At 35.9% G+C, this 25434-nt stretch overlaps 1 protein-coding gene across 3 annotated transcripts in view; it reads left to right on the forward strand.

Annotated features, from left to right (window-relative positions):
* The window catches only part of LOC149770111 (cysteine-rich venom protein latisemin-like), a 67371-nt gene continuing 41937 nt past the window's right edge, over nt 1-25434 (forward strand). Inside the window, exons 1-3 of one of the 3 annotated variants that reach the window (XM_089949370.1) lie at nt 1-133; nt 4143-4226; nt 7950-8130. In XM_089949370.1, the coding sequence (XP_089805496.1) occupies nt 8055-8130 (76 nt within the window). In that variant the 5' untranslated portion in view covers nt 1-133; nt 4143-4226; nt 7950-8054. Of the gene's footprint in view, nt 134-4142; nt 4227-7753; nt 8131-25434 lie in introns of those variants that run through there. The other 2 variants (XM_089949369.1, XM_089949368.1) reach the window with 2 other exon arrangements.

The following is a 25434-nucleotide window of genomic DNA, read 5'->3' on the forward strand; positions in this document are numbered from 1 at the left end:
ATATACGGATTTATACAGTGCACTTCGCCGAATGCAGTATTGTACAAGTGGATTGTTATTTTGTATCAACTTATTTAGGCTAAATCAAACGGATAAATCTAACGCCCCAATCTAACACTTTACTTCTTCCAAGGTAAGTTTTACTTATTCTAACTTATATTGAAATCGAAATTGCAATTATTTATTACAGCATCATTGAATAAATGTCTAAATCATCTGTTGTTATGGCCGATTTGGATGACGAGTGCATTCTCGTTATGCATAGGCTAATATTCTTCTAAGCTGATTTTGCAACCACGCTGAGTCAGCTTGTTTAAGATGTTAATGCAGATGTGCAAAAACGTTGTCTTGCTGGAGGAAAACAATATATTTCTCTTCATTTTCGTTTGAACTTTTATTATAGTGGATGACTGTTACAGCATTGTTATGATCAGCGGCTGAATTACGATGGATAGGTTAACATCTGTTGTCAAATACGAAAATGGTATCAAACAGTTGTCTCGGCGGGTGGGGGTGCAGAATAAAATACCTCAGTTTTTCGATGCTATTCAAATATTTTTGTGACATTTTTCTGACATTTTGACGGTTTCTTTTTGCACTGATGGTTTGAAAATGTGCACGCTATTGTTTTATTCACTGAGTAATTTTCTTGTTTCGTTTCTGACGGTAGATAACTGCTTTCTGTGCAGCAGTTTTTAACAGTAAATCATTTTTTTTTAAATTTGTGTGTGATCACCGCAAAACAAAACACTATGCAAACTGTATAATCTGACAATTTTTTGGTTCATAATTTAGTGAACGTAAACGAAAATCTTCAATCATAATAATGTTGTTGTCGTTATGGTTACACGCCATTTTTCAGTACATGAGTGGCTACACATTGCGGCCAGTATAACTGGTGGAGGAAGAACCTGGGAAAACTCTGGTAAGAACTATCTAACCACGGCAAGCCATTGACAAGCTTTCTCGCATACACACATTAGCCTAGCCCGAGACTAGAACCCACGCGGACAAAGGCGAGTTGGCAACGATCGATAAAGGTGTTAGGTTCGAGACCATTTTGCCAACCGGGATCCCTCAGTCCATATAATTAAAAATAACATCTAAGGCAATAAATTGACAATTCTTTTGAAGGGTATATTAAATAGACCATTCTCACATTGTCTTACCACGCATGAATACATGCAAAATAGCAGTGTCCATAATCTGCATACAGCCAATCACAATAGGGCAATCAGTTGCCTGGCAACATAGCACAAACTGGCATTTTCTCGTTGAAACATTAGACGAACAGTCGCCATTGCACTCTGTATAGACCAAGTACCCAAATTGAAATCAATGGTGGACCACCATCAAGGGCAGCTTCCTGTTTTCATGGGAAAGTAATCTAGAGTCCTAGCTATAGAAATATGATTTTTGTTCCAAATTGAATTACAGCTAAAGAGAGTGGTAACTTCTTTCAATTTTTCGTTTCGACCACAAATGCGTTCGTACTCTACCACAAATGCATTGGAACTACGATAAAAGGACAGGAGGCACGGTTGAAAGATTGTCTAATGGCGAGGTAAAAATTAACTTCAATGGAAAAGTATTTGTAATATCAGGGCCTGCGACTGACTCTCTCTCTCTCTCTCTCTCTCTCTCTCTCTCTCTAAAGCACTCTCCGTTACGGATCACTGCCATCTCAGCTCTGTCTGCGTGGGTTCGAGTCCAGGATTCGGCCAATGTGGTTAAGTGAGAAAGCTTGCCAGCAGCTTCTCGTGGGTCGGTGGTTCTTCCCGGTTTTTTTCCGGGTTCTTCCTCCACCATTAATACTGGCCGCCACGCATAGCCTATCGTGTGCTGAAAATGGCGTTAAACCTCACAACAACAGCAACAAAAATCTCTCTCTCTCATTTTTTTTTATCAATCCAACTTTCTAATTTGTTTTCCGTTTTTATTTTTATTGGCATTATTTATTATACACAGTAAACTTGATATGAGCAATTCTAGCTTTAAAACACGCCTATGTCGAGAAAAGTAGAGCTAGTGGTTGGGACCAAATAAATTTTTTGAGGTTGTGGTTTTTAGAATTCATTTTGATTCATACGTGCTCGAAATCTGAATAAATAATAATAATAATAATAACGTATTTGGTGTTCATTAATACCAGTCATCACGTACTGATTAAACTTCTATTCATAAACGTTATGTAGGCGTTTCAAACAAAAATGATAATTATTGAAAACACCCACACCCCAACTACTAATTAAAAAACGGCATTAACTCGAGCGGTTCGAAATAACTTCACCCTGGACTGTAACAAGCAATAGGTGGCGTTCTATAGATAGTACGTACCTCTGACAGAGTGCAATGAATCAATTAAAAAATATATAAAAAGTATTTTTAACATTTTATCTGCTCGTTTATTTCACAATCTTCCATTGAGGTCCAGGAAGAGAAAATGATCATGCAGGGCTAGCACTATTTGTGTGAATTCGCATTTCAAGTTAGGCCCAACTGTATATACTCTCTAACCCAAAACATACCCATTAATCTTGCACCAAAATAAACGGAAATGAAAGTTCTGTTAACAATACCATATAGAAAACCCTGGGAAATTATTTCTCCTAAAATCTTAAAGCAAATGAAAACTACGAAACTGTAAAGCGCCACCTTAAAAAGATATGAAAATGTGTGCAATCTTTCTTTCTCCTTTTCATGGCATTATACATGATTTTCTTAGTAAAATGGCGATTAATATTGATGCTATATGTGAAGGTAAGCTACTTATGCCTAATTGATCTTGCTCATCGCAAATTAGACATTTTAGAGCACGAAAGTAAAGTCAACTTGAATTTAAAACTGTTTCATGAAGTGAAAGAAAAATAAAAAATTCTTCTTTTCATTCAAGACAAAGCAGACTCGCTTTCGTCCATATAAAAGTGTAAAATAAGTAGCAAGCATTTTACCTTTTGACATTTGACCTCTCTGAACCTGATCTATTCCGTCCCTGTTCAAACTGTAAAAATTTATTAGTGACATCTCAAGAAAAATGGTGGCAAGTTTCCTGTTCCTATCTTTTAACATAGCAGTGGTGGTTATGTTGATGAAATGCAATGTGTGTTTAAAATAGCTCACGTTTTATCAAGGATGGGCTAAGATCGCTTGCGTAGAACTTTGCTGCCTATCAATACTGTTCTGTGGACATTGTTGTTGTTGTTTTGGGGCTTAACGCCATTTTTCAGCACACGATAGGCTATACATGGCGGCCAGTATTAATGGTGGAGGAAGAACCCGGGAAAACCCCGGAAAGAACCACCGACCCACGAGAAGCTACTGGCAAGCTTTCTCACATACCCACATTGGCTGAATCCTAGACTCGAACTGCCGCAGACAGAGGTGAGATGGCAGTGATCCGTAACGGTGAGCGCTTTAGACCACTCGGCCACTCGGGGCCCCGTTCTGTGGACAAACCACATGGCAACTTTTCCATCTGAATAATTGTTCTGTGGACAAACCACATGGCAATTATTCAGATGGAAAAGTTTAGAAGACGGCGACTTAAATGATTAAACTATTAAACCCGAACTAAATCACACAATAATGATATATATTTGGTCTTTATAGGGACGCTCAACATTTATCCCATAACACCATTTTCATGAATCCTACGCATACTACTTGAGGTTTCATTTGTAACGATGTTGACAGAGCTAATCCGATTCTCGTGGCCATCATAGACTCTTTAAATTCAATTATCCATCTGTGTCTAGAAAATATCTCGTCAAAAATACTTCAGTTTCATTCGATGTTAAATTTGATTGCTAGTCCACGAGATCATCTGCGTTGTCAAAGAGCGATTTCATAGTGTCTGCATTTAACATAGTCTCCATTTCGTAAAGCACTTAAAAAGGTAGTTCCTTAACTACAATCAATGCTTTAGATTATGTAGCATCACATTCATTTTGGCCATGTGTGTGTTTAACACCCCAATCGATGGCGGTGCGAGAGAGGTGAGGATGGTAGGGGCAATTTTCAGCTAGCTCCAGGTGAAGGCGGCGCAGTCCGGACATTTTTCTGCAAAGTAATTCTTCACAAAACTTGTATGTGGGTGGGGGAGGGAAGTTGACAACTGATATAAAATCTGTTCTTCTTAGTAGGGGTGTTATTAAAGACCACAGACACCGGGTGTCTCGAAGCCTTGTGCAACCACGGCACCCAATGAAGTGCCTGAAGACGTACAAGTAAGTGGAAACTTTACTGGATAAGAACGCGGTTAAGACGAACTCTCGGATAATACGAACTGAAATTGTTTATCTCCACCATCTTGAATATCATGATTTTCTTTATACGCTGAATACGAACCATATACTGATATATCCTTACTACACCCAAGCTAACAACCCCGCTGATTAATTTACGTTTAATCCATATAAATGTGAAAGCAGATTAGATATATAATTCCCAAGACAGACTATCTTTAAAAAAAAAAGCTCCAAGTCCCGCTAAAGCTCTTTTAAAAAATAAAATATTTTAATGTATCAAAAGTTATTACACAAAAGCAATCTACTTTTAGTTATTTCAGGTCAGAGTTATTAATATTTCATGTAATTCATTTCGTTATACGAGTTTCCACAATTTGCTATACCTAAGAACGATATAAAACTGATCACACCAATCCTAAGTGTATATAGCTGTCATATTGGCAACATGTAATACGATAAGAAGTGCCACCCCTTCCATTGGTTATATAAACAATGAGATACTTCATGTTCATCGGTGTAGTATATCAAATTTCCACCTGAGGGTCAGAATTTGGATCCCAAAGGTGAAGTTTTATATCCTACACTGTATCATAATAAATTATTCTTTTTCTTCACATTTCTGAATTAATAATGAGGGTCGCAGAAAAATGATGTATTGTGATTACTGATGTAACAAGTGGTGTAGTGCTATGGCAACGATGTTTCATTAGCTTTTCTGCGCGTTCACTTACATTTTTGCCCTCGCCATTGCCCCAACCCTCGCATATGGGTAATATGCGTTCCCTCACCTCTTTATTGGGTTTCTCATTTCTGTATTTAGCACTACACCACTGGGTGTAACCTTCAAACAGCAAAACACCACTGTACATTTTCTTTACCTAACGTTCAAGCGCAAAACGTTCTCGCTGAAAATTCACGTGCAAACTTTAAATAACATTTAGACACATTTTATATTTCAAAGCACAGTGGCTGGAGCGGCTACGGTTGTAGCAAACACAGCGTCCGAATTGTTCACTGTAGATAGATTGCACAATGATACTGACGCCAACGGGTCACAATATGTCTATTTTTATCCATAACATTTAATAGAGAGAAACAAAAATGATAGTAAAATGTCCTCAATTTAACTTTTGTAGAAGCACTGATTTAACCTTCAGAAATTATCACGATAATATGATTTATTTTTTATAAAAAAAAAACAATTACAACAAGGGCTAAATACGCCGTACATGTAGCTAGATCGATCAATGCGAACGGCTTATTACAGGACACTCAAGATCTGCTCGTTTTTGGTATGTAGATGCCATGTAATTAATAATTCATCTTATTAATGTTCAAGTGGTGCCGGAAGTCGGGAAGTTGTTGCTGTTGTGTGCGCACTATGCTGGCAGCAGAAGTTCAAAATCGTGCAAGAGTTCGAAAGGTCATGTGTGTGACAAGCTAGAAATATACTACGTCACTTCTCTACACTGGAAAACACGATAATACACAATTGGAAATGTGAGAAAAGAAAATGTTAACGTTATGAGACAAGATGCTGTTGACCTCTGCTGGCTGTAGCTAATGAGAAACGGAGATATTATGACTCATATGTGCTGAATTTAATGAGATAAGAAGCTGTTAACCTCCCACAGGCTGTAATAAATGAGATGAGATGTTAAGACTGCTTTGGGCAGTATTTAACGAGATGATAAACCTCCCATAGGCTGTAGTAAATGAGATGAGATGTTAGGACTACTTTGGGCCGTATTTAACGAGATGATAAACCTCCCATAGGCTGTAGTAAATGAGATGAGATGTTAAGACTGCTATGGGCCGTATTTAACGAGATGCTAAGCCTCTAATGGGCTGTAATAAATGAGATGATACGTTAAGACTGCTTTGGGCTGTATTTAACGAGATGATAAACCTCTCATGGGCTGTAGTAAATGAGATGAGATGTTAAGACTGCTATGGGCCGTATTTAACGAGATGCTAAACCTCTCATGGGCTGTAATAAATGAGATGAGATGTTAAGACTGTTATGGGCCGCATTTAACGAGATGCTAAGCCTTTAATGGGTTGTAGTAAATGAGATGAGATGTTAAGGCTGCTATGGGCCGTATTTAACGAGATGCTAAGCCTTTAATGGGCTGTAGTAAATGAGATGAGATGTTAAGACTGCTATGGGCCGTATTTAACGAGATGCTAAACCTCTCATGGGCTGTAATAAATGAGATGAGATGTTAAGACTGTTATGGGCCGCATTTAACGAGATGCTAAGCCTTTAATGGGCTGTAGTAAATGAGATGAGATGTTAAGGCTGCTATGGGCCGTATTTAACGAGATGCTAAGCCTTTAATGGGCTGTAGTAAATGAGATGAGATGTTAAGACTGCTATGGGCCGTATTTAACGAGATGCTAAACCTCTCATGGGCTGTAATAAATGAGATGAGATGTTAAGACTGTTATGGGCCCCATTTAACGAGATGCTAAGCCTTTAATGGGCTGTAGTAAATGAGATGAGATGTTAAGACTCTTATGGGCCGCATTTAACGAGATGCTAAGCCTCTAATGGGCTATAGTAAATGAGATGAGATGTTAAGGCTGCTATGGGCCGTATTTATCGAGATGCTAAACCTCTAATGGGCTGTAGGCAGAAAGATCAGACGAGGCTAACCCTCCATCTGGCTTGAGATTATTGAGATAAGAAAAATCGTTATATACGCTGGAGTGACATATTCTGTCATACAATATACTTGAGCGTCTTCATCACAGCTTTCATGATTTAGTTCACTTAGTAGATGCTTTCCTCACAAGTCATTGATTTTAAAGGTCTACTCTCCCATTAAACATTCTCTACCTTATTGTAACAGCAAATACCTACATGGCCGTATGATATCCTTTAACTTGATTATATGTTTGAGTGACTGACTGTACCTTTGACATCAGATATAAAGCTTTTTTTTGTCCAATAATTAAAAATACTCAAATTGAATCAGAGCGGTGTAACACCTGTGAGTCTTTGCAAGCTATGCCCTGCCCTGTTCGCTGGGAAGACTGGTCTGCGATATTACACTTCCTACACAACTTCGAGTGCTGTATGGCCACCAAATATACCTGTAATAGTCTGGTACTCTGGTTTAGACTGCAGACGATATTATAAGTAAGCAATGGTACCAGGATACTTCGTATAAAATGTGAACGGCTTAAGTAGTTGCTAAAGAAGTATCAATTAATTTAATTTCAATTATTTTGCAATCCAAATGAGAAAATTTAATTTATTTTGGGCGTTTACTATTGGTATCGCTTTACCAGTATAGAAGAGCATGATGTTTTCCCACTGTCATGGTGGGTGGAGTTTATTTAGTTCGGACTCGGATGAGAGGTGACAAGGGAGGGAATTATAACGTAATAGGCATGCCGGAACAATGCGGGTGTAACCATGGTGTATATGAATTCAGCTAATAACCAATCGTGTGGAGATGTATAGTGAATTGAAGAAACAAATGCATAATTTATCGCATCTGTCATCAATATACTGATCATTTGCTTCAGCAAATTAACCTATAAGCTTGATTTGAATCGAATTCATTTACTAACATATTGAATCTGGATCCGAGGTAAAGACCCATTGGGACACTAACTGGCGACTTAAATTAAATTTCAAATAATTTGAGCAAGTTGGACAGTTTGTTAATTCTCTCTTCATATAAATCACAGAAACAGTCAACACACAACCGTGGAATTATAAGAGGCATCCTTGCTAGGTGACTAAACAGAAAGGACTCTGCTTACATTTTGTTCAAGAAGACCTCGGACCTGAATATGGCTGCAAGCAACGCAATCACAGACTTTCATTTCTTGCAGATATCAGCATGTTTCATGATCATTTATTGGTCAGGTATGAATCTCTCTCTCTCACTCTCACTCTCGCACACGCACATGCATACATACATACATACGTATATACATACATACACACATACATACATTATATATGTTTGTGATTGATATCTGATTCAAAATTGTGAAGTAAATGTTATCATAGCGATCTTATTAGTGTCGACATTTACAAGAAACAAAAAGACAAAAACGAAAAACAAAAAGAAAACAAACAAAATAAATGCATTCCTCAGTGTAAAGGCAAATCAAACGAACATGATGTTATCAAAGCAATCTCGTCAGTGATCGACATTTTCAAGAAAAAACCTCAAAGCATTCCTCATTTTAAAGGCAAATCAGTCGAACATCATTTTAGCATAATGTCATTAATACGGATGGAAAAAAACACGATTCACGTGGAAAAGTCATTAGTAACTTACACTATTATTTAATGCTTCAATATAGATCATTTTTCCGGAGCGGCAACAAGTGTCGATTATTTTTTCTTCATGTTTTCCCGTACATCAACACATATAGGTTATCTAAAACCATGGCAATTGGAGCAAAACGCGTTGGCTTGTGACACACCCAGGTAGCCGACCTGAGCTGATCCAGTGGTAGGATTCGAACCCAAACCAATTCGGTCGCGAGTTCGGCAGGAGTTACCAATAATCCACATCGGCTCCCACATATAGCATCAATTATGTATTAAGCTTAGATATTTTCTGTAAATAAACTCACTTTGTATGGCTTTTTATTAAAGATTTTCTGTCTCATAAAGTAAAACAGTCTGAAGCGTTTTACGGTTCTGTCACTGTATCTCTTTGAATTGCGAAAGGAAAATTTCAGATCAATTATTATCCTATTAAATTTAATTAATTTAATTTAAAAACTCGCAGTAATTAACACTCACTCCAGTGCCATTACAAAGCTTGAGATTTTCTTTTTTGTAAAACCCAACAACCCTCACTAAAAACAACATTACTAAGCAAAAGCAGAACTTACGTAATCGTGATGTACAATAATAACGATCAGTCCAGTATCGGTTTTTAAGCCTTCCCGCGAGAAAACGGCACTATTGATAATATATAATCCTTTTCTTAGATCATGGTGAGTTGCAAAAACAATTTTTTTAAATATCTTAAAATGTATGGAAATTATGTGAACGTATTGTCGCAGTAAAGAAATATGAATAGTTGTTAGTGAAATCCATGGTACATACGGCTTATTTTATTTTTCCTCAAAATATATCGTTATCTCAGGTGCAGAGAGAGAGAGAGACAGAACAACATTAAAAGACAAGGATAAGTCTCTAAGATATCACTGGCTTTCAATCGAGTTTTAAAACTTGATTTCAAAGTTGCTATATCGATAATAGTAAATCCAGCGACACGTGTTTGAATCACTGTATTATGTATTGCCTCGTAATGTATAAGCACCACACTGCCACGGCATATAAACCTCGCAGACTATCTGCCAATTAACTGAATGACGGCAACAGTAATATGTGCAAGGATTCTTATCTCAAAAGTTCTCCAATTTTATTACTGTTACAATTTTGAGATTTTCAATCCAGTTTTTTTATTTTTGTATACAGTACAATTTATCCACCTAATGTAGGAAGGCGTCAGTCGTTAAGTAAATACAATCGAAATTTTGGTCAAATTATCCAGTCTGTAGTAATTAATAATTAGACGCAATATAAAGATGTAAATAAAAATAGCACGCAAAAGCATGGTGTTGATTTTAATCACGCTGTGTAAAATTAAAAACAACATCTAAAGCATCATGTTGTATCTGTTGTGTATTTGTTTACCTGCAGATTGTTAAAATGGCGTCACTCCAATATCTTGCTGTCACAAATTCACATAAGCTGAAGAAAAAAATTAATAGATAAAATGTGATATTTTTTCTCTCAAAGAAACAGAACAATCAGAGAAAATTTATTTGTAATGAAATTCCCCATCCAATAATCCAAATAACTTTTTTCAATTTATTTAATGACCGAATGTCGGGTGCATACATACAAGACTAAAATCGTTTGCTACTAGACGACAGTATATCTATGTAAACGTTACAACAGAATATATAAAATGCTTTATTGAGACAAATACACGTGTACCAAATTACGTGTTCGAAAATACTCGTTCCAGAATACGTGTTCCATAATATAAATTACAAATTTGAAACTCATTTCACACCAGAAAATTCTTAAAACAAATGCGTTCTGGAGAAATATAATCGTTGAAAGTGTTCACCGAATCTTCACAAATTCCTGACAATTTTAGTGTTTTACCCTGCAATTGTCCATAGGACGATTCACGTAGCTAAGATTTTTCTGCATCTTTCATAGCATAATGTTAGATTTAACCAGGGACGTCATGGGGGGGGGGGGGGCGGGGGGTTTGCCCCCGACCCTGAATTTGCATGTGCTATAAAATTGCTGCAGCATATATACGAAAATTAACATCCCGTCAAGTTTTGCCCCACCCCCACCCCCTCAAGTTTTGCCCCCTGCCCTCCTGAAAAAGTTGAAATGACGTCCCTGGACGTAATCAAAAACTACTTGATCAGGCCGACAAATGTTTGAAATAAGAATTCTTCGGCCTTTAATTCTCATCTTTAAAAAACAGGAACTCAAAATATATATCCCCTAATTGTATCATCAACGTTATTCCTATAGTTTTCCAATCAAAAATTGCTGTTTCAAATCCCTCTCTAAGTGCGGAGTTGAACAAGATCACAAACCGTGCGAAGCTGGGGAAAGTCTAACTCCGAATTGTCAATTCTGTAATATTTACATCGAATTTTTGCGGGGAAAAAATATGTTACAGTTAAAAATCATTGAGTTGCAGTCTTGATGCCATAATATTTATATAGTTTCGATTATTTGAAATCAAGAACCGAATGCGTTTCTGCATCAGTGACATTTCGAGAGAAGCGAGAGCGCCATCTGGGGAGCACTTTCATCATTGGTAGTTTTTATTGTGCAGAGGAGATTTAATTAAAGAATTCAATGAGATGTCGTTATACTAGATAAATACAATATAGAAACAAAGTTGGTTTTCTTTTTGCTTTAGTAATAATATATAATTTTGAAAAGCCTGTTTATAGGCATTCCACAAACTTTGTATATTTAGATATGCAACGTTGTCCGATTGTGAGAAATTCAGATGAGACAAAGGATAATGTCCGAGTTGATCGATTGTATGTTGTCTATGGGAAGCAGTATGTTAACATTCTCTAACTTCAAGATATCTCTCTACAAACTACACAGACGATGAAAACGGTCAGATAAAGGGTATATATATATATATATATATATATATATATATATATATATATATATATATATATATATATATATATATATATAGATAGATAGATAGATAGATAGATATCAAACAAAAACCATGAAATGGACATAAAGGCGATAAATACAAGGAAAGGGTGAAAGAAGCAGTTTTTATATGGAAAAAAAATATACGAAGAGGACACAAAGAAAAACTGTACATGAAGCCAAACAGAATGTAAACAACACTGTATTCAGCATTCATTCAATGATATTCACAGGCATTTTGTTATCATTCATAAGACCCACGTAAATGGAACATGACCAAAACGATTTTGGGCCACATCTATTTTTGTTTTTAAAAAAATCCATTATTCTCAAAACTTCTGGGGCATTTTGAACAAAACTAATAATACACTATCAAAATAGACTGGGATGTAGCCATTTTGAAAAGGACAAAGGTTGACATAAAAGTATCCTTTGTGTACAGTTATATTCTTGGAAACTATTCAGTTTCTTTACCTTATATCTGATTTGAAAACGACTAGTTTTTATTTTATTTTTACAGTTGTATGCAGCTGTTGAAACTAGCTTTAAAATAGGTTTTCTATTTAATTGTATAAGTGACTTGCATACGTTTGCATGATTCCAAAGCTTGAACAAGCTAAAACTTGCCTCATGTTATTCACAAACATAACATATAAAAAATTTGAATTTGCAAAGTAAATTTGTATCTTCATTCTCTTTCAGAAAAACAGCTTCAAAGGCAAATAATCTTTACGATTTTCAAGGTTTGTTTTTCGCCCAGTTGAGTGTCAATATTCTTCGCGAAAATTAAAGCGAAGGAGAGCATTATTCACGGTTGGAGAAATAAGTGAGAATTTTCAAGCCCTGTTTGTTGCAAAAATGTACTGAATTTTGTATTCAAATTTCTGGCCCATATCTATATTATTCATTAAATTTGATTACTGAAACTTTACTGCCCCATTGCAATCAGATAAAATGTAAAACGTTTAAGTTACACCTTGTATTAACCATGTTGACGAGAATGTTGCCTTTGCTTAGGGACTCACATCCAATGCTGATTAGTAAAATGATACGCGTTGAAAGGTCCAAAAGAAGTCGAAATCAAAATCATACACTTGACTTAAATGCTATATTACATTCGTGTCAAAACAGGTGACATGTTAACAGTCTTTGAATTTAAAAGGGATAGAATGCAACGTGTCAATGCCCCTTATCAAATAAAGCTGAAGCCCAGAACACGTACTCGAATTATATCGTCTGAAATTTGTTTTATGCCACACACACACACATATATATATATATATATATATATATATATATATATATATATATATAGATATGGGTCGGACAGTCGAAAGATTGACCGGTGCTAGTAAGGTTTGTCTGTCCGTCTGTTTTCGTCCATCCATCATTCCGCCCGTCGTAATGTTATTCTACTTCTCTTTATTTTATTTATTATGGAAATATTCCATACACATCCCCATTATCTATTTGTCCAAGCTATAGCAAAGCTACTCTTTGGTGAAGATGGAATTGCATTACAGAAATATCTATCATCATTTATATATTTCGTTGCACAATCTATATTTTAAAAAATTGACCATTTCGGAATAAAAATTAAATAAAATATATTTTGTAAGGTATCATATCAGTGACAAGCGGATTTCATAGAGCGATCGTAGCGTTAACCATATTTACGATAAACCAATAACACATAAGTTTTATCGAGTCTCCAGGTTATGCCTGCTCAGGTGTGATGCCAGGTTCGCCTTTCCAAAATAAATATTTAATTGGCCTATTCATAAATTAATTCAGATCCATATGTAGATAGAAAATGATACAGCTCATAATTCGGTTTTATATCCCATTCATGTATTTAGAACAGAACAGAACGAAACGTTTATCAATGAAAGCAAAGTAATAAATTTTGTCAAGCTTTTGTGAAAGTTTACAGTTATCGGTGGCATACGTTTTGTAATTTCACAATAGTTAGTTCGCAGTGATATAGAAATTTCAAAAACATACTTCTTTCTTTGTGTGTACCGCTCCGGTGGCCTAGTGGCTAGAGCGTAGGCCTCGGATGTGGGAGGTCGCGGGATCAAAGCCTGGCCGAGTCATGATACCAACAGCTGCCTCGCAGGGCGTTCAGAATCAATACTTTCTTGTTAGGACTGGTCGGCCTGGTTTAAGGATAATGTGACTGCGACATGATGCCCCATTGTTAGACGTCACTATGAACTGCCACACTGCAGACATTGTAGCGACATTACTGAATTTTTTTTTAAAGCTAAACAAATTTGGGCAGAAAAAAATTATCTTGATCAAATAACCTAGAAGCAATTGGAGAACTGACGATAAATTCTAAAACTTGAAAGACTGAACTTGAGGTCGGACGGATTGCCAGCAACGAGACAAAATTGTATACGCTCGTCATTGTGTTTTAAACCAATGAATTTGTCTGGATGAAATGTTATTGTGGCTGATCTTACTGTGACTAATGTTACTGTGACTGACGTTACTGTGATTAATGTTACTGTGACTAATGTTACTGTGACTGATGTTACTGTGACTAATGTTACTGTGACTAATGTTATTGTGATTAATGTTACTGTGACTAATGTTACTGTGACTAATGTTACTGTGACTAATGTTACTGTGACTAATGTTACTGTGATTAATGTTACTGTGACTAATGTTACTGTGACTGATGTTACTGTGACTAATGTTACTGTGACTAATGTTACTGTGATTAATGTTACTGTGACTAATGTTACTGTGACTAATGTTACTGTGATTAATGTTACTGTGACTAATGTTACTGTGACTAATGTTACTGTGACTAATGTTACTGTGAATAATGTTACTGTGACTAATGTTACTGTGACTAATGTTACTGTGATTAATGTTACTGTGACTAATGTTACTGTGACTAATGTTACTGTGATTAATGTTACTGCGACTAATGTTACTGTGACTAATGTTACTGTGACTAATGTTACTGTGATTAATGTTACTGTGATTATTGTTACTGTGACTAATGTTACTGTGACTGTGACTAATGTTATTGTGGTTAAACTTATTGTGACGAATCTTATTGTGACTAATCTTATTGTGACTAATGTTTTGGTGCTAAAGTTAATCTGATAAATATTGTTGTGACTAATCTTATCGCGATTAATCTTATTGTGACTAATGTCATTTTGTGACTAACGTTAATGTGACTAATCTTATTGTGACGTGGCTAATTTTAGTGTGGCTAATCTTAGTTTTGCCCGTCACCCCTTCTGGGGTATAGGACGCCCACAAAAGATCGCAAGAGGCTTCTGTCCTGTGCCATCCCTACAAGCTGACTCCAGGTGTGACCTGTCTTAGTGATGTCCGCTTCAAGGTCGCGTCGCCAGGTGTTTCTTGGTCGTCCCCTTCTACGCTTGCCTTGAGGGTTCCATTTCAATGCCTGTCTGGTAATGTTGGTTGGCAATTTTTATGGCTTCCGCGGGATCGCGTCTTTCACCACACAGCATCATAAATTTTCCAGAAGACCCTTCCTCCCTCAGGCTTTCAGTTTCTGGTTTTTCTTCTGTTGGCGTTTTTGTAGCAAGTTGGGGTTTTACAGGGTCGGGTTGCTAGCCCCACGCCCAACCCTCCTCCTTTTACACCCGGGCTTAGGACCGGCCATGGCGGAGTTTGTGGCTAATCTTATTGTGACTAATCTAAGAGAATGGGTTTAGTACATGTCGGTTATAGCATTAAGGAATGCGTTTTAGCTTTTTCTTCACGGGGTCATGAGTTTGACAAAAAGCCACACATAAGAAATACAATCATTATTAAATATGCTGTTGAAACACTCTAACCCTTTATTTTCACTGTGGCTGTAGATGTTTGTGCTTTATTTCAATGCATCCGTATCGTTTTAATTTATATTAAATTGTTTAAGGCAACGTTAAATCCACAAGCCATATTATTTAAATATGATATGTTCGATTCATCTGTTAAAGAAAAAAAAGAGGCTGCAATAACGCGTTTCAGAACAAAATTCCAAATTTTGCTCCTAGTTCTGGTTTTATAAAATGCGGATCACGTAATGACGATTAAATGTGTGTGTGTGTGTGTGTGTGTTATTTGGATTTTTAACGTAGCTTTAACAATTTTTCAGTCATATCGCCACGATGTCTGCAGTGTAGCAGTTTATGGGGATGTCTATCACCGGGGCATCATGCCGCAGACATGTAGCATGATGTCCCACCCAGTAACATTATCCTGACGCCAGGCCTACCAGTCCAAACAAAAACCTCTTTATGCTGAGTGCCTTGCCAGATGTTAGTACCATCTTTGTAGGTCTTTGGTATGACTCGGCGGGGGTTCGAACCCGCGACTTCCCGCATCCGAAACGGACTGTCTAACCACAAGGCCACCGGAGTGGTTGGATTCAATGTTATGGCAGCCCAGAAATATTGCCTCAGAACGTTAGGAATTTTGGGAATATATACAGACCATTGGAGTTGTGGCTTCATGTCGGTGTAAATCTTTGCTCAGCTGAATTATACAAATATCGAAAACTGGAATTTAGGTACATTTAATTTCATGATAACAAACAAATTTTAATAGACATTGAGAGCATCACATCTGGCGTAATTGATTATTACGCCTTCTATTCATATTCAACTCAGTGATGCAGATGTTACCAGTAATTCAAATTAACGTTATTTAACAGCTAAAGGAACCCTAAGGTTACGAACTTTTCTGACTTTATCGGAAAGAAATTAAATCGATGAAAGAAAGAAATAAAATGGGCCTATCTTGTTTATAGCCATAATAAAAAAGGAAAAAATAACGTTAAATATTTACCTTATTCCCACGAACATCTGTATACATTGCGGAAATTGTATGTATGTATGTATGTATGTACGCACGCACACATGCACATATACATACATACGGACGTAGTATGTACATCGTACGCATGCACGCACACCTGCATACATACATACATACATACATACAAGTGTGTGTCTATTGTTACAATGTTGTGCTCTTAACTATATTGCAGTTAAAATGAAATAAACAATCTGAGTAAAGTTGAACAGATTGCTTGCCTAGAATATAAGTGAAATTTCAAATACCAGTAATGCAAATTATAAATAATTATAAACGTCATGTCACAAGTCTAGTCGTATATAATTATTCCAAATGAATTTCAAACGTTTTGAATGTCTTCATGCACCACAGTGATATTATCCAGACTGTTTTTTAAGGAGTCCTCAATAATAGCAAAGTAGTGTTTGAGTTCAAAAAGTAATATGATCACTTTTTAATTCCAATGAATGATTTAAATAAATAAGTTTTCTAAAATTATATCTGAGTACAATTACAAACTCTGATCATAGATTCCCAAAGACTGATATGAAACAGTAATGAACAATTGTTCACTAAATTCTATATATACTAATTTCCCTTTTCATAAGACAAAAGATAATTTTTCTAGGGAAGAACTCATGTCTTGAACACAAATTGAAGAATCATCTTGTTCACTTATTAAACTTAGGTAGGCACTACCCTCAATAATGGTCAAAAATTAAGCACACACACACACACACACACACACATTTAAAATATGGCTTTTAAAGTGTTGGTATAAAGAATTTTTATATATTAATAATATTAGTCTGAAAGTGTGATCCACCCATGGCGCATTAGTATGCATATATCAATACTGTTTCAGCATTAGATTGTTTCAACAGTAGGCCATCGCCTATATAGTCTACAAATCTGCGATGAATTTCCACTGATTAATCATTGGCGACGCAATAAATAACAGTAAAAAAAAAGTATTAATAATCCCCGTCTTCTGAGAGAATTAAACACTGGACAAAACTGCATCGAAATCGAAATCCTTTGTGCTTTCCCTTTGATCTCTCTCTCTCTCTCTCTCTCTCTCTCTCTCTCTCTCTCTCTCAAATGAACTTGCACCAAGTAACCTACAAGAACTTGGAACTTCGTTGGTGAACACGATCTGTGAGATTTAATACAGTGTTTACATTACAAGTGATACAAAGTTGGAATAGCATGTGAATCGATCATTCTGAACTAGTTTTGTTGTACCTGTGTATGACCTATAATTGAATTGATGGATTTATACCATAAATTGGTTTGAAAATGTCAAACATTATGGATATTATAACATTAAGATGGGCAAAATGTAAGTTGTCAGTTTATTTGGGACATCTTCTACTCACTTTTTTACACTGGATTTGTCTTTATTTGTCCTTTCAATCTATTCAGTTTGGCTTGTTTAGTTTTCACAAGTTTAACTCCGACACACGAAATGTCACCCTTTTGGACGAATGCGACTTGCAAAATGACTCTTAGCAGAGTCATATAAAGCTTTTGCTTTTCTTTTAGCGCTGCAAAGGGGGTGGTCGACATTTAGTCGAGTCAAATTATAATCGATTATATACGGTATGTATTACAGGATCGGATGATAAGTAAATGCGGGCCTTTGTGATAACTAGATACAGCTGTTCCAAATCACATATTTTGTACAAATAAAGTCTCCGTTGTTTATTGATTATTTTTGTCAAAAAAATTCTAATGACAAATATATCTTAATTGAAAAAAGAAAACAACAAATGCGCTTTTCGTTATTTTATAAAATATGGGTCAGAATTCAATTCAGTTGATTACATCGGTATTTTTTCTTGATCTTGAGATGTTGATCTCGCATAGAGATCGGACTTCGGACTTAAACTTTGGCAACCATTCAATCGTTGCTAAGGTCGTAATAAAGCACTTGTAAGAACAAAATTATTATATATATATATATATATATATATATATATATATATATATATATATATATATATATATATATATATATATATACATGAGGAATTTTAATTAGCCCTGAAAATCATTAATTATTAAGATAAAAGAAAAATTACAATGATGAAGACGTTTGTTTCGTACATTTAGTTTTCGGCTCAATAATAGCAAATGAAATGATTGAAAATGACCATCGGTCACTTGTGGTATCTATCAATCATCCATAACTTAGCAGAAATGAAAATTACTAATCAAAAATGATGACCTATTTAATTTTCAGTATTAATACGTACGCGCGCGCTTTAATAGCGTTATTTTTCTTCAAAATGTAATGACATTGTCATATGTATGTATGTATGTATGTATGTATGTATGTATGTATGTGAAAAACATAGTATTTATGAGGGTTTTTCACGCACGGCACGTGGAACATCACATAAAAGATTCGCTAAGGTCCGGGTGGTATATTTCCGTGACTAGAGATATCTGACGAAGCATAAATCGAGCGGATTAGTGAATATATGTTGAAAATGGATACGTACTGGTAAAATTGGCTTATCAATTGTAATGCTTGCGTTTTTATCTTTGATTTTCGTAAAAAGGCTGCTCATCCAGTATTTGATAGAGAATAAAGGCTTGTGATTTGTACGGATTTGAACAGGCTGTGCTAACTCAAGTGGACTAGACAAATGTTAGTGTATTAATATTGTAAAAAGGCAGTCTTGCGGGAATCAAATATGTAAGGATAAGACTTGGAGTCAATTAATCCTATTTTTAGCATTTTTTAAAATATATAATTAGTTATTAAAAACTTTGATTACTTTAATTGCACTCCTTTTTATTTCAAATTTAATGGATTATTCTTTAAATTCATATTAGTCAAACCGCTCCTTTGGCCTAAGTGGTTTGAGCGTCAGCCTAGGATGAAAGAAGGACGCGGGTTCGAACCCCGGCTGGGTCATATCAAAGGCTTGTAAAAATGGTACTAACAGTTGTCTCGCTAAGCGCTCAGCATTCAGAAGTTAGTGTATGGACAGGTCGGCCTGGTTTCAGAGTAATGTGATGGGGTGAGACATGATGCTACATGTCTGCGGCATGAAACCCCATCACTATAAACTGCCACTCTGCAGACATGCTAGCGATATGACCGAAAAAGTATTAAGCTACGTTAAAAATCCAAATCTCTCTCTCTCTCTCTCTCTCTCTCTCTCTCTCACACACACACACACACACACACACATTTTAGTCATATATTTCTACAACAGCTTATTGCCGAAGTTAACAGAAGAAAAAAGTACTTACTATTTCGAAATAGTGTTTTTTATAAAATTGTTATTTCGTTTCGTAACCACTGCCGTATACTTTTGTTCAAAGATAACACTTTTGCTTTTGAGAATTTCACTACACGCTTGAAAGTAATACTTGACTTTTCATTGCGGAAATGTATTAAAATAATAAAATGTTCCAAATATTTTTGCTTGAGCATAATTCAAGTTTGAAAACATATAATTCCCATTATGTCTTCCCTGTGTAAGCAATATTGTATTAATGGAAAAAAGAAACCCCACATAGTTACATTACAAATACTTCATTCGAAGAAAAAAAATATCCCCAAAATATTTTTACTGGTCATGATTTTCCCAGGTAAGGAAAACGTTAGGTTGTGTCTTTTGTTTTTGGAATGAAGTATATGTTAATGTGACTACTGATAAAACCCTAGTTATGTTACTGTCCATACTTTCACAGTAATGACTGTAGTAGTTAGCATGAACCGCTGGCTTCGGGAACATGTGCACTTTTTTAAATAATATTTGCCAATATATTAAAGACTCCGAAAGATTTCCTATACATTTTTCAGTTCAGCCAGTGAAATTCTATTTTGGTCTGACAACTTAATCTCTCTCTCTCTCTCTCTCTCTCTCTCTCCATAGTAGTCAATTACTCTCCATGTACTTTTTTTTGATCGAGGTAAATTTGAACTTGACACGCATTGCTGTCGTGGACTAACTTTGTTATGTGTAATAGCAATGATATAAATGATAATGCGCGAAGTATTTTCTTTCCTCCAAAAATAAATCACAGTTGTTGCAAATAATGTATTTATCGTATTGATTCCATATACCAATTCTGCAAAACATATAGAACGCGAATCAGGTTGGTGTACAGTGCCAGACAAGTGATAAGCAGGAAAATGGAATACTTTGTTTTCTCTTCTAAGCATTGTTTTGTTTGCTTTTGTGTGTAAAAAAAGGAAATAAAATGTTAAGTTCTCGCAACACTATAGGTGGTTTCTTGGTGACCTATTCAGCCTTTCTTCGGTGTCTCCATTAACAGATTACAAGGACGGGGTCATTCGATAGGATGAAATACTCGGTCTTTTCCGCCAAGTCGCACCGTACATTTGAAATAAACTTCAAGTTACTCTGCTTGAATAATGTACATGATTATGTTAAATTGTTTAAAGAAAAAAAATTTAATAATACCTAAGAACTTTTCTCAGCACAGGATACGGTCAGTACATCCAAATAAAGCCCTAAATGTGTTGATATCATCGAGGATGCGGGGCTTTGATATCAGCCAATTGATATATCACCTCTTAGTACCCGGATCAGGACCGAATTTAGGCATAAGCTAAACAAGCTACGGCTTAGGGTCTCACAGTGTGAAGGGTCCACTCAAAATTTCTGAATATTTTAAATTTGTTACATTTTTATTTTTATTTATATTTAAGTAATAACCGTGATTGTTTGCATACGTTCGCTGTTGTTATCTGTGCAATATATTGTATATAAATTACATGATTTACATTGTAATAATTAGCAATAAAATTGCCAACTTCAGTTCGCACACTTCCTCATTCTCTCTTCACACTTGGTCTAGAACCTCGTCATCTCTAAATCCGACACTGACCAGGACAGAGAAAATTTTGTATATACAAAAATGACTATTTAAATATATATATATATATATATATATATATATATATATATATATATATATATATATATATATATATATATATTAAAATAAAAACACAAAATAGTAAAGATTGTGATGTGAGATTCGGGTACAGTGAATAATAAAACCAAAGTGTCTGATCAAGAATAAGAAAGAAAAGAAAGTGAACAAGATGTAAACTGATAAGTTGAATGGTTTAATAGAGATTAAGGATGAGTCCATAAGATATTAAATAAATAAATAAATAAATAAAACTCGATTTGGGTAATAACTGCGGGAGCACATTCCCGCCTTTAATGTATATCGTTTTAACACGGACGAGTCCTAGCCAGCCTTGTAAGCACAATAAACGGGCCTGGGAAACGTTTTTCACTGCTGAACCCACATTAGTACCGGTTTACTTTATGTAGATGTCATATCAGGTACCTTTCACCTGGCCGCAGGTGTTTCAGTGGGTGCGTACAGTTTGTATTTGTTGACTATTTTAATAGTCGAGAAGTTTATGTTGCGTAAACGTCAAAATTTCACACTTTCTTTGCGTCTCAAGATGTGTGAAGTTTTGAGGCTTGTGCATATAGTACCAGTTCGGAGTATATAAAAAAAAAGTTGAAAGGTGCAACGTGGGAATAAATCAATTAAAAGTATGTCCAGAAGAAACGTAATAACAATGACTATACAGACAGAAGAGTACGTGATGTTAGATATATAGAAGGCTGAAATTCAGTTTCAAAGAAATCGTACAACGTTTCAGGGCGTGCACATTAACGTAGTCGCCATTAAAGTTCACTCTAACACCGTAGTGAATATCTGCAGTGAAAATTGATAATTTGTTCTTTGTAGACTAACTAAAGCAGATCGCATGGAAACAAATGGTAGAAACCTTAAATAAATTCCGTTCAAAATATGAAACAAGTTGCTGATGCTTTTGAAAGCAACTGTTGAAATAAACAGCCGGCTGAAAATGACGGAGTATTCATTTCCTGTTTCTTTATGAATGTATTTTTTTTTCCTTAAGTGATTAGGCATGTCCTACTCAGTCTTGTACCCTTTCCAATACCAATATATTATGTGGAGTCTAAAAGAAATGATTTATTAATTAAGGTTAATTACATTAATAATTATTATTCAATTAACATTTTTTCCGGACATCGTCGTTGCATGATGAGCATCGTAGTCTCGTTATGCAGAATTTTTACCAAACATTTAACTTGAGAGTACTAGATTGGAACTTTTTCTAGGTCCCTGCTGAAGTGTGATTTAAAAATTGAATAGAGAAGGTTTTTTTTTTTTTAAATTCCAAATCTCCAAAGAAGAAGATTCCATTCCACAACAGATCTTAGTTAAAAAAAAAAGTTTAAGAACAAATTTGTCCTGGCGAAAGGTGTCTGAAGGTTAGACTCATCACTATGATGTCTGTTACCTATGGTGTTGTTTTGGCGGTTAGTTCTATCACGATGTTGTTTATTACATACCTGGTATCTTAAAAAATTAACTCTATGTCGATGTTGTCTATTACATACCTGGTGTCTTAGGAAGTTAACTCTATGTCGATGTTACCTGGCGTTTGGAAGTTAATTCTATCAAGGTGTTTTCTGTTACTTACTCTGTGTGCGTGAGTGTGTGTGTACGTGTGTGTGTGTGTGTGTGCGCGCGCGCGTGTGTGTATGTGCGTGTGTGTGTGTGTGTGTGTGTGTGTGTGTGATTTGGATCTTTAACGTAGCTTTGAAAAAATTTCAGTCGTATCGCTACGATGTCTGCAGTGTGGCAGTTTATATTGATGGGGCATCATACCGCAGACATGCAGTATCATGTCCCACCCCGTCAAATTATTCTGATACTAGTCCGACCAAGTCCTAAAACTAACCTTTTAATGCTGAGCGCCTAGCGAGGAAGCTGTTGCTGCCATTTTTATAAGTCTTTGGTATGACTCAGCCGGAGTTCCAACTAGCGACCTCCCTCATCCGCATCAAAATCACACACACACACACACATCGTAGCGATTTGACTGAAAATTGTTAAAGCTAGGATAAAAATGCAAATCGTATACACACTTGTTAAGAGCACCAACAGACAGCTATGACATCAGTTTCGGTGAACACTGTAGACGATTAAAAAAAAAAAGAAACCATTAAACTCTAAAGGGGCCCCCAGGAATACATGATTGCGATTCTTTCTCAAGCAGTCACTGAGGTTGGATCACCGTAATGGAGACTGAAAAAACACAAATGACTTTTTTCTGTTTCCTGCTGAGTTATACATATTGAGTCACTAAAATGGTTTCGTCTTTAATTCCCGTGTGAAGGGATTAAATGCATCACAAGGATGTAATCTATTATGCGGTAGGTATCAATGATTGTCACGCTGGTTAACCAAACAAGATTTTTCAAAACTTTTTAATATACTTCTTTGACCGCAAGTGTGTTGCACATCAATGAAGCTTGTCTACTATTGAGACCCTCATAAGTTCGGCTTTCCTTTGGAGTAATATATTGATGTACTAATCGACTTACCCTTTCGAAATTCTTGTACTTTTATGTGCATTATAATTACCATTGACTGATTTAGAATGTCGATGAAAAAAAGAAGATAACATTTCGTTAAAGGGTGAAATACTCTGCGACTCCCTTGATGATGACATTTCTGGCAAAAAAGACAAACTCGTAATGTCAACAACTGTTGTTGTCATCTCCTTCTCTTTTCCATTCAGCGCTACATGACAACCCAACAACCAATTGACGCTCCTATTACAAGTATTTAATTTATCCAACGATAAGATATTTTATGGGTTTGTTTTCTTCTCATATTGTTTCTTTCTTTTTTTCTCTCCATAAAGTGTCTGTTACACGTAACTTAAACTGATTTAGAGGTCCGCATCAAGCGACCGATAACTCGATGATAGTTAATTATGTATGATCGGTGTAAACTACACCATCCAACCGATAACTCGATGATAGTTAATTACGTATCATCGGTGTAAACCACACCATCCGACCGATAACTCGATGATAGTTAATAGTTTGTATCAGGGGTTAATTATGTTGATGCTTGTCGATATTCGAGGAATATGTACGCATGCTTAAATATTATAACATGTTCAGACATATCAGCCTGATAGCGCCCAAATTTTATCTCCATCAATTATGTAAATAAAGAAAACTTCAAATGTTCGTACCGCAGACAGTTGTTGTTGTTGTTGTTGTAGGGTTTAACGCCATTTTTCAGCACAAGATAGGCTATACATGGCGGACTGTATTAATGGTGGAGGAAGAACCCGGGAAAACCCTGGAAAGAACCACCGACCCACGAGAAGCTACTGGTAAGCTTTCTCACATACCCACATTAACCGAGGTGAGATGGCAATGTTCCGTAATGGAGAGCGCTTTAGACCACTCGGCCACTCGGGGCCCGCCGCAGACAGAAAGTGCTATATAGGACGACGGATTCCCCTTGACTTTTTCGTCAAGTACTGCGTCATTCTTTTATTACTTGCATCTTGTGTATTACTTGATAAATTCTCTTTTGTTCGGCTCAGACATTTTTATATTCATTAAAGAACATTATAAAGACAACAGTTCCATCTGAAAACGGAAATAATAGAATAAGATTTGCATTATTAAAATAAAAGAATGTAGAGTATTTGAAAAGTTCGGAATATTTTCTTTTAACTTTTTATTTCATTAAACCGATCAATAAATTTAATACTTATTGATATACTAGATATCGTTTTATGAAATGATCAGCAACTACATGTGTAACACGCTGGACAACTGCAGCGGAGTGTCGCGTAACATAGGTAAATGACTTGTGTCCGGAAATTGGAACAAGTCTGCCTCTATGCAACGAGAATGCTGTATAACCCGTCTTTGGGTTCTATGAAAACAGTGACTACAGACGTTTCAATGAGATTGGCACAGATGACGAATCATAGATTTACGTTTTTGAAATTAAACCAAGAAAAATCTAATAATGTTTGAATTAGATCAAACGAGTAGAGGCCACAAATCACTAAAGGAATTTGGACTTGTCAATAGAAGTTTATACGCATCAGTTTTCGATGCAATAGGCCAGGTCGTCAGGTACCTGGAACTGCCTATACTAGTGTCACTGTGTTCCTCCGAAGTGTTCCCAAAGTTGTGGAACACTTCCGAACTACCCGTTCTTGCACCGGTATCTTATATAACCATGTATTCCACGACAACTCATCATCTTCTAATCGAGGGAGAGAGA

The sequence above is a fragment of the Sinohyriopsis cumingii genome, unplaced genomic scaffold, assembly GCF_028554795.1.
Source record: "Sinohyriopsis cumingii isolate HCF-2022 unplaced genomic scaffold, ASM2855479v2 utg002698l, whole genome shotgun sequence".
Classification (NCBI taxonomy): Eukaryota; Metazoa; Mollusca; class Bivalvia; order Unionida; family Unionidae; genus Sinohyriopsis; species Sinohyriopsis cumingii.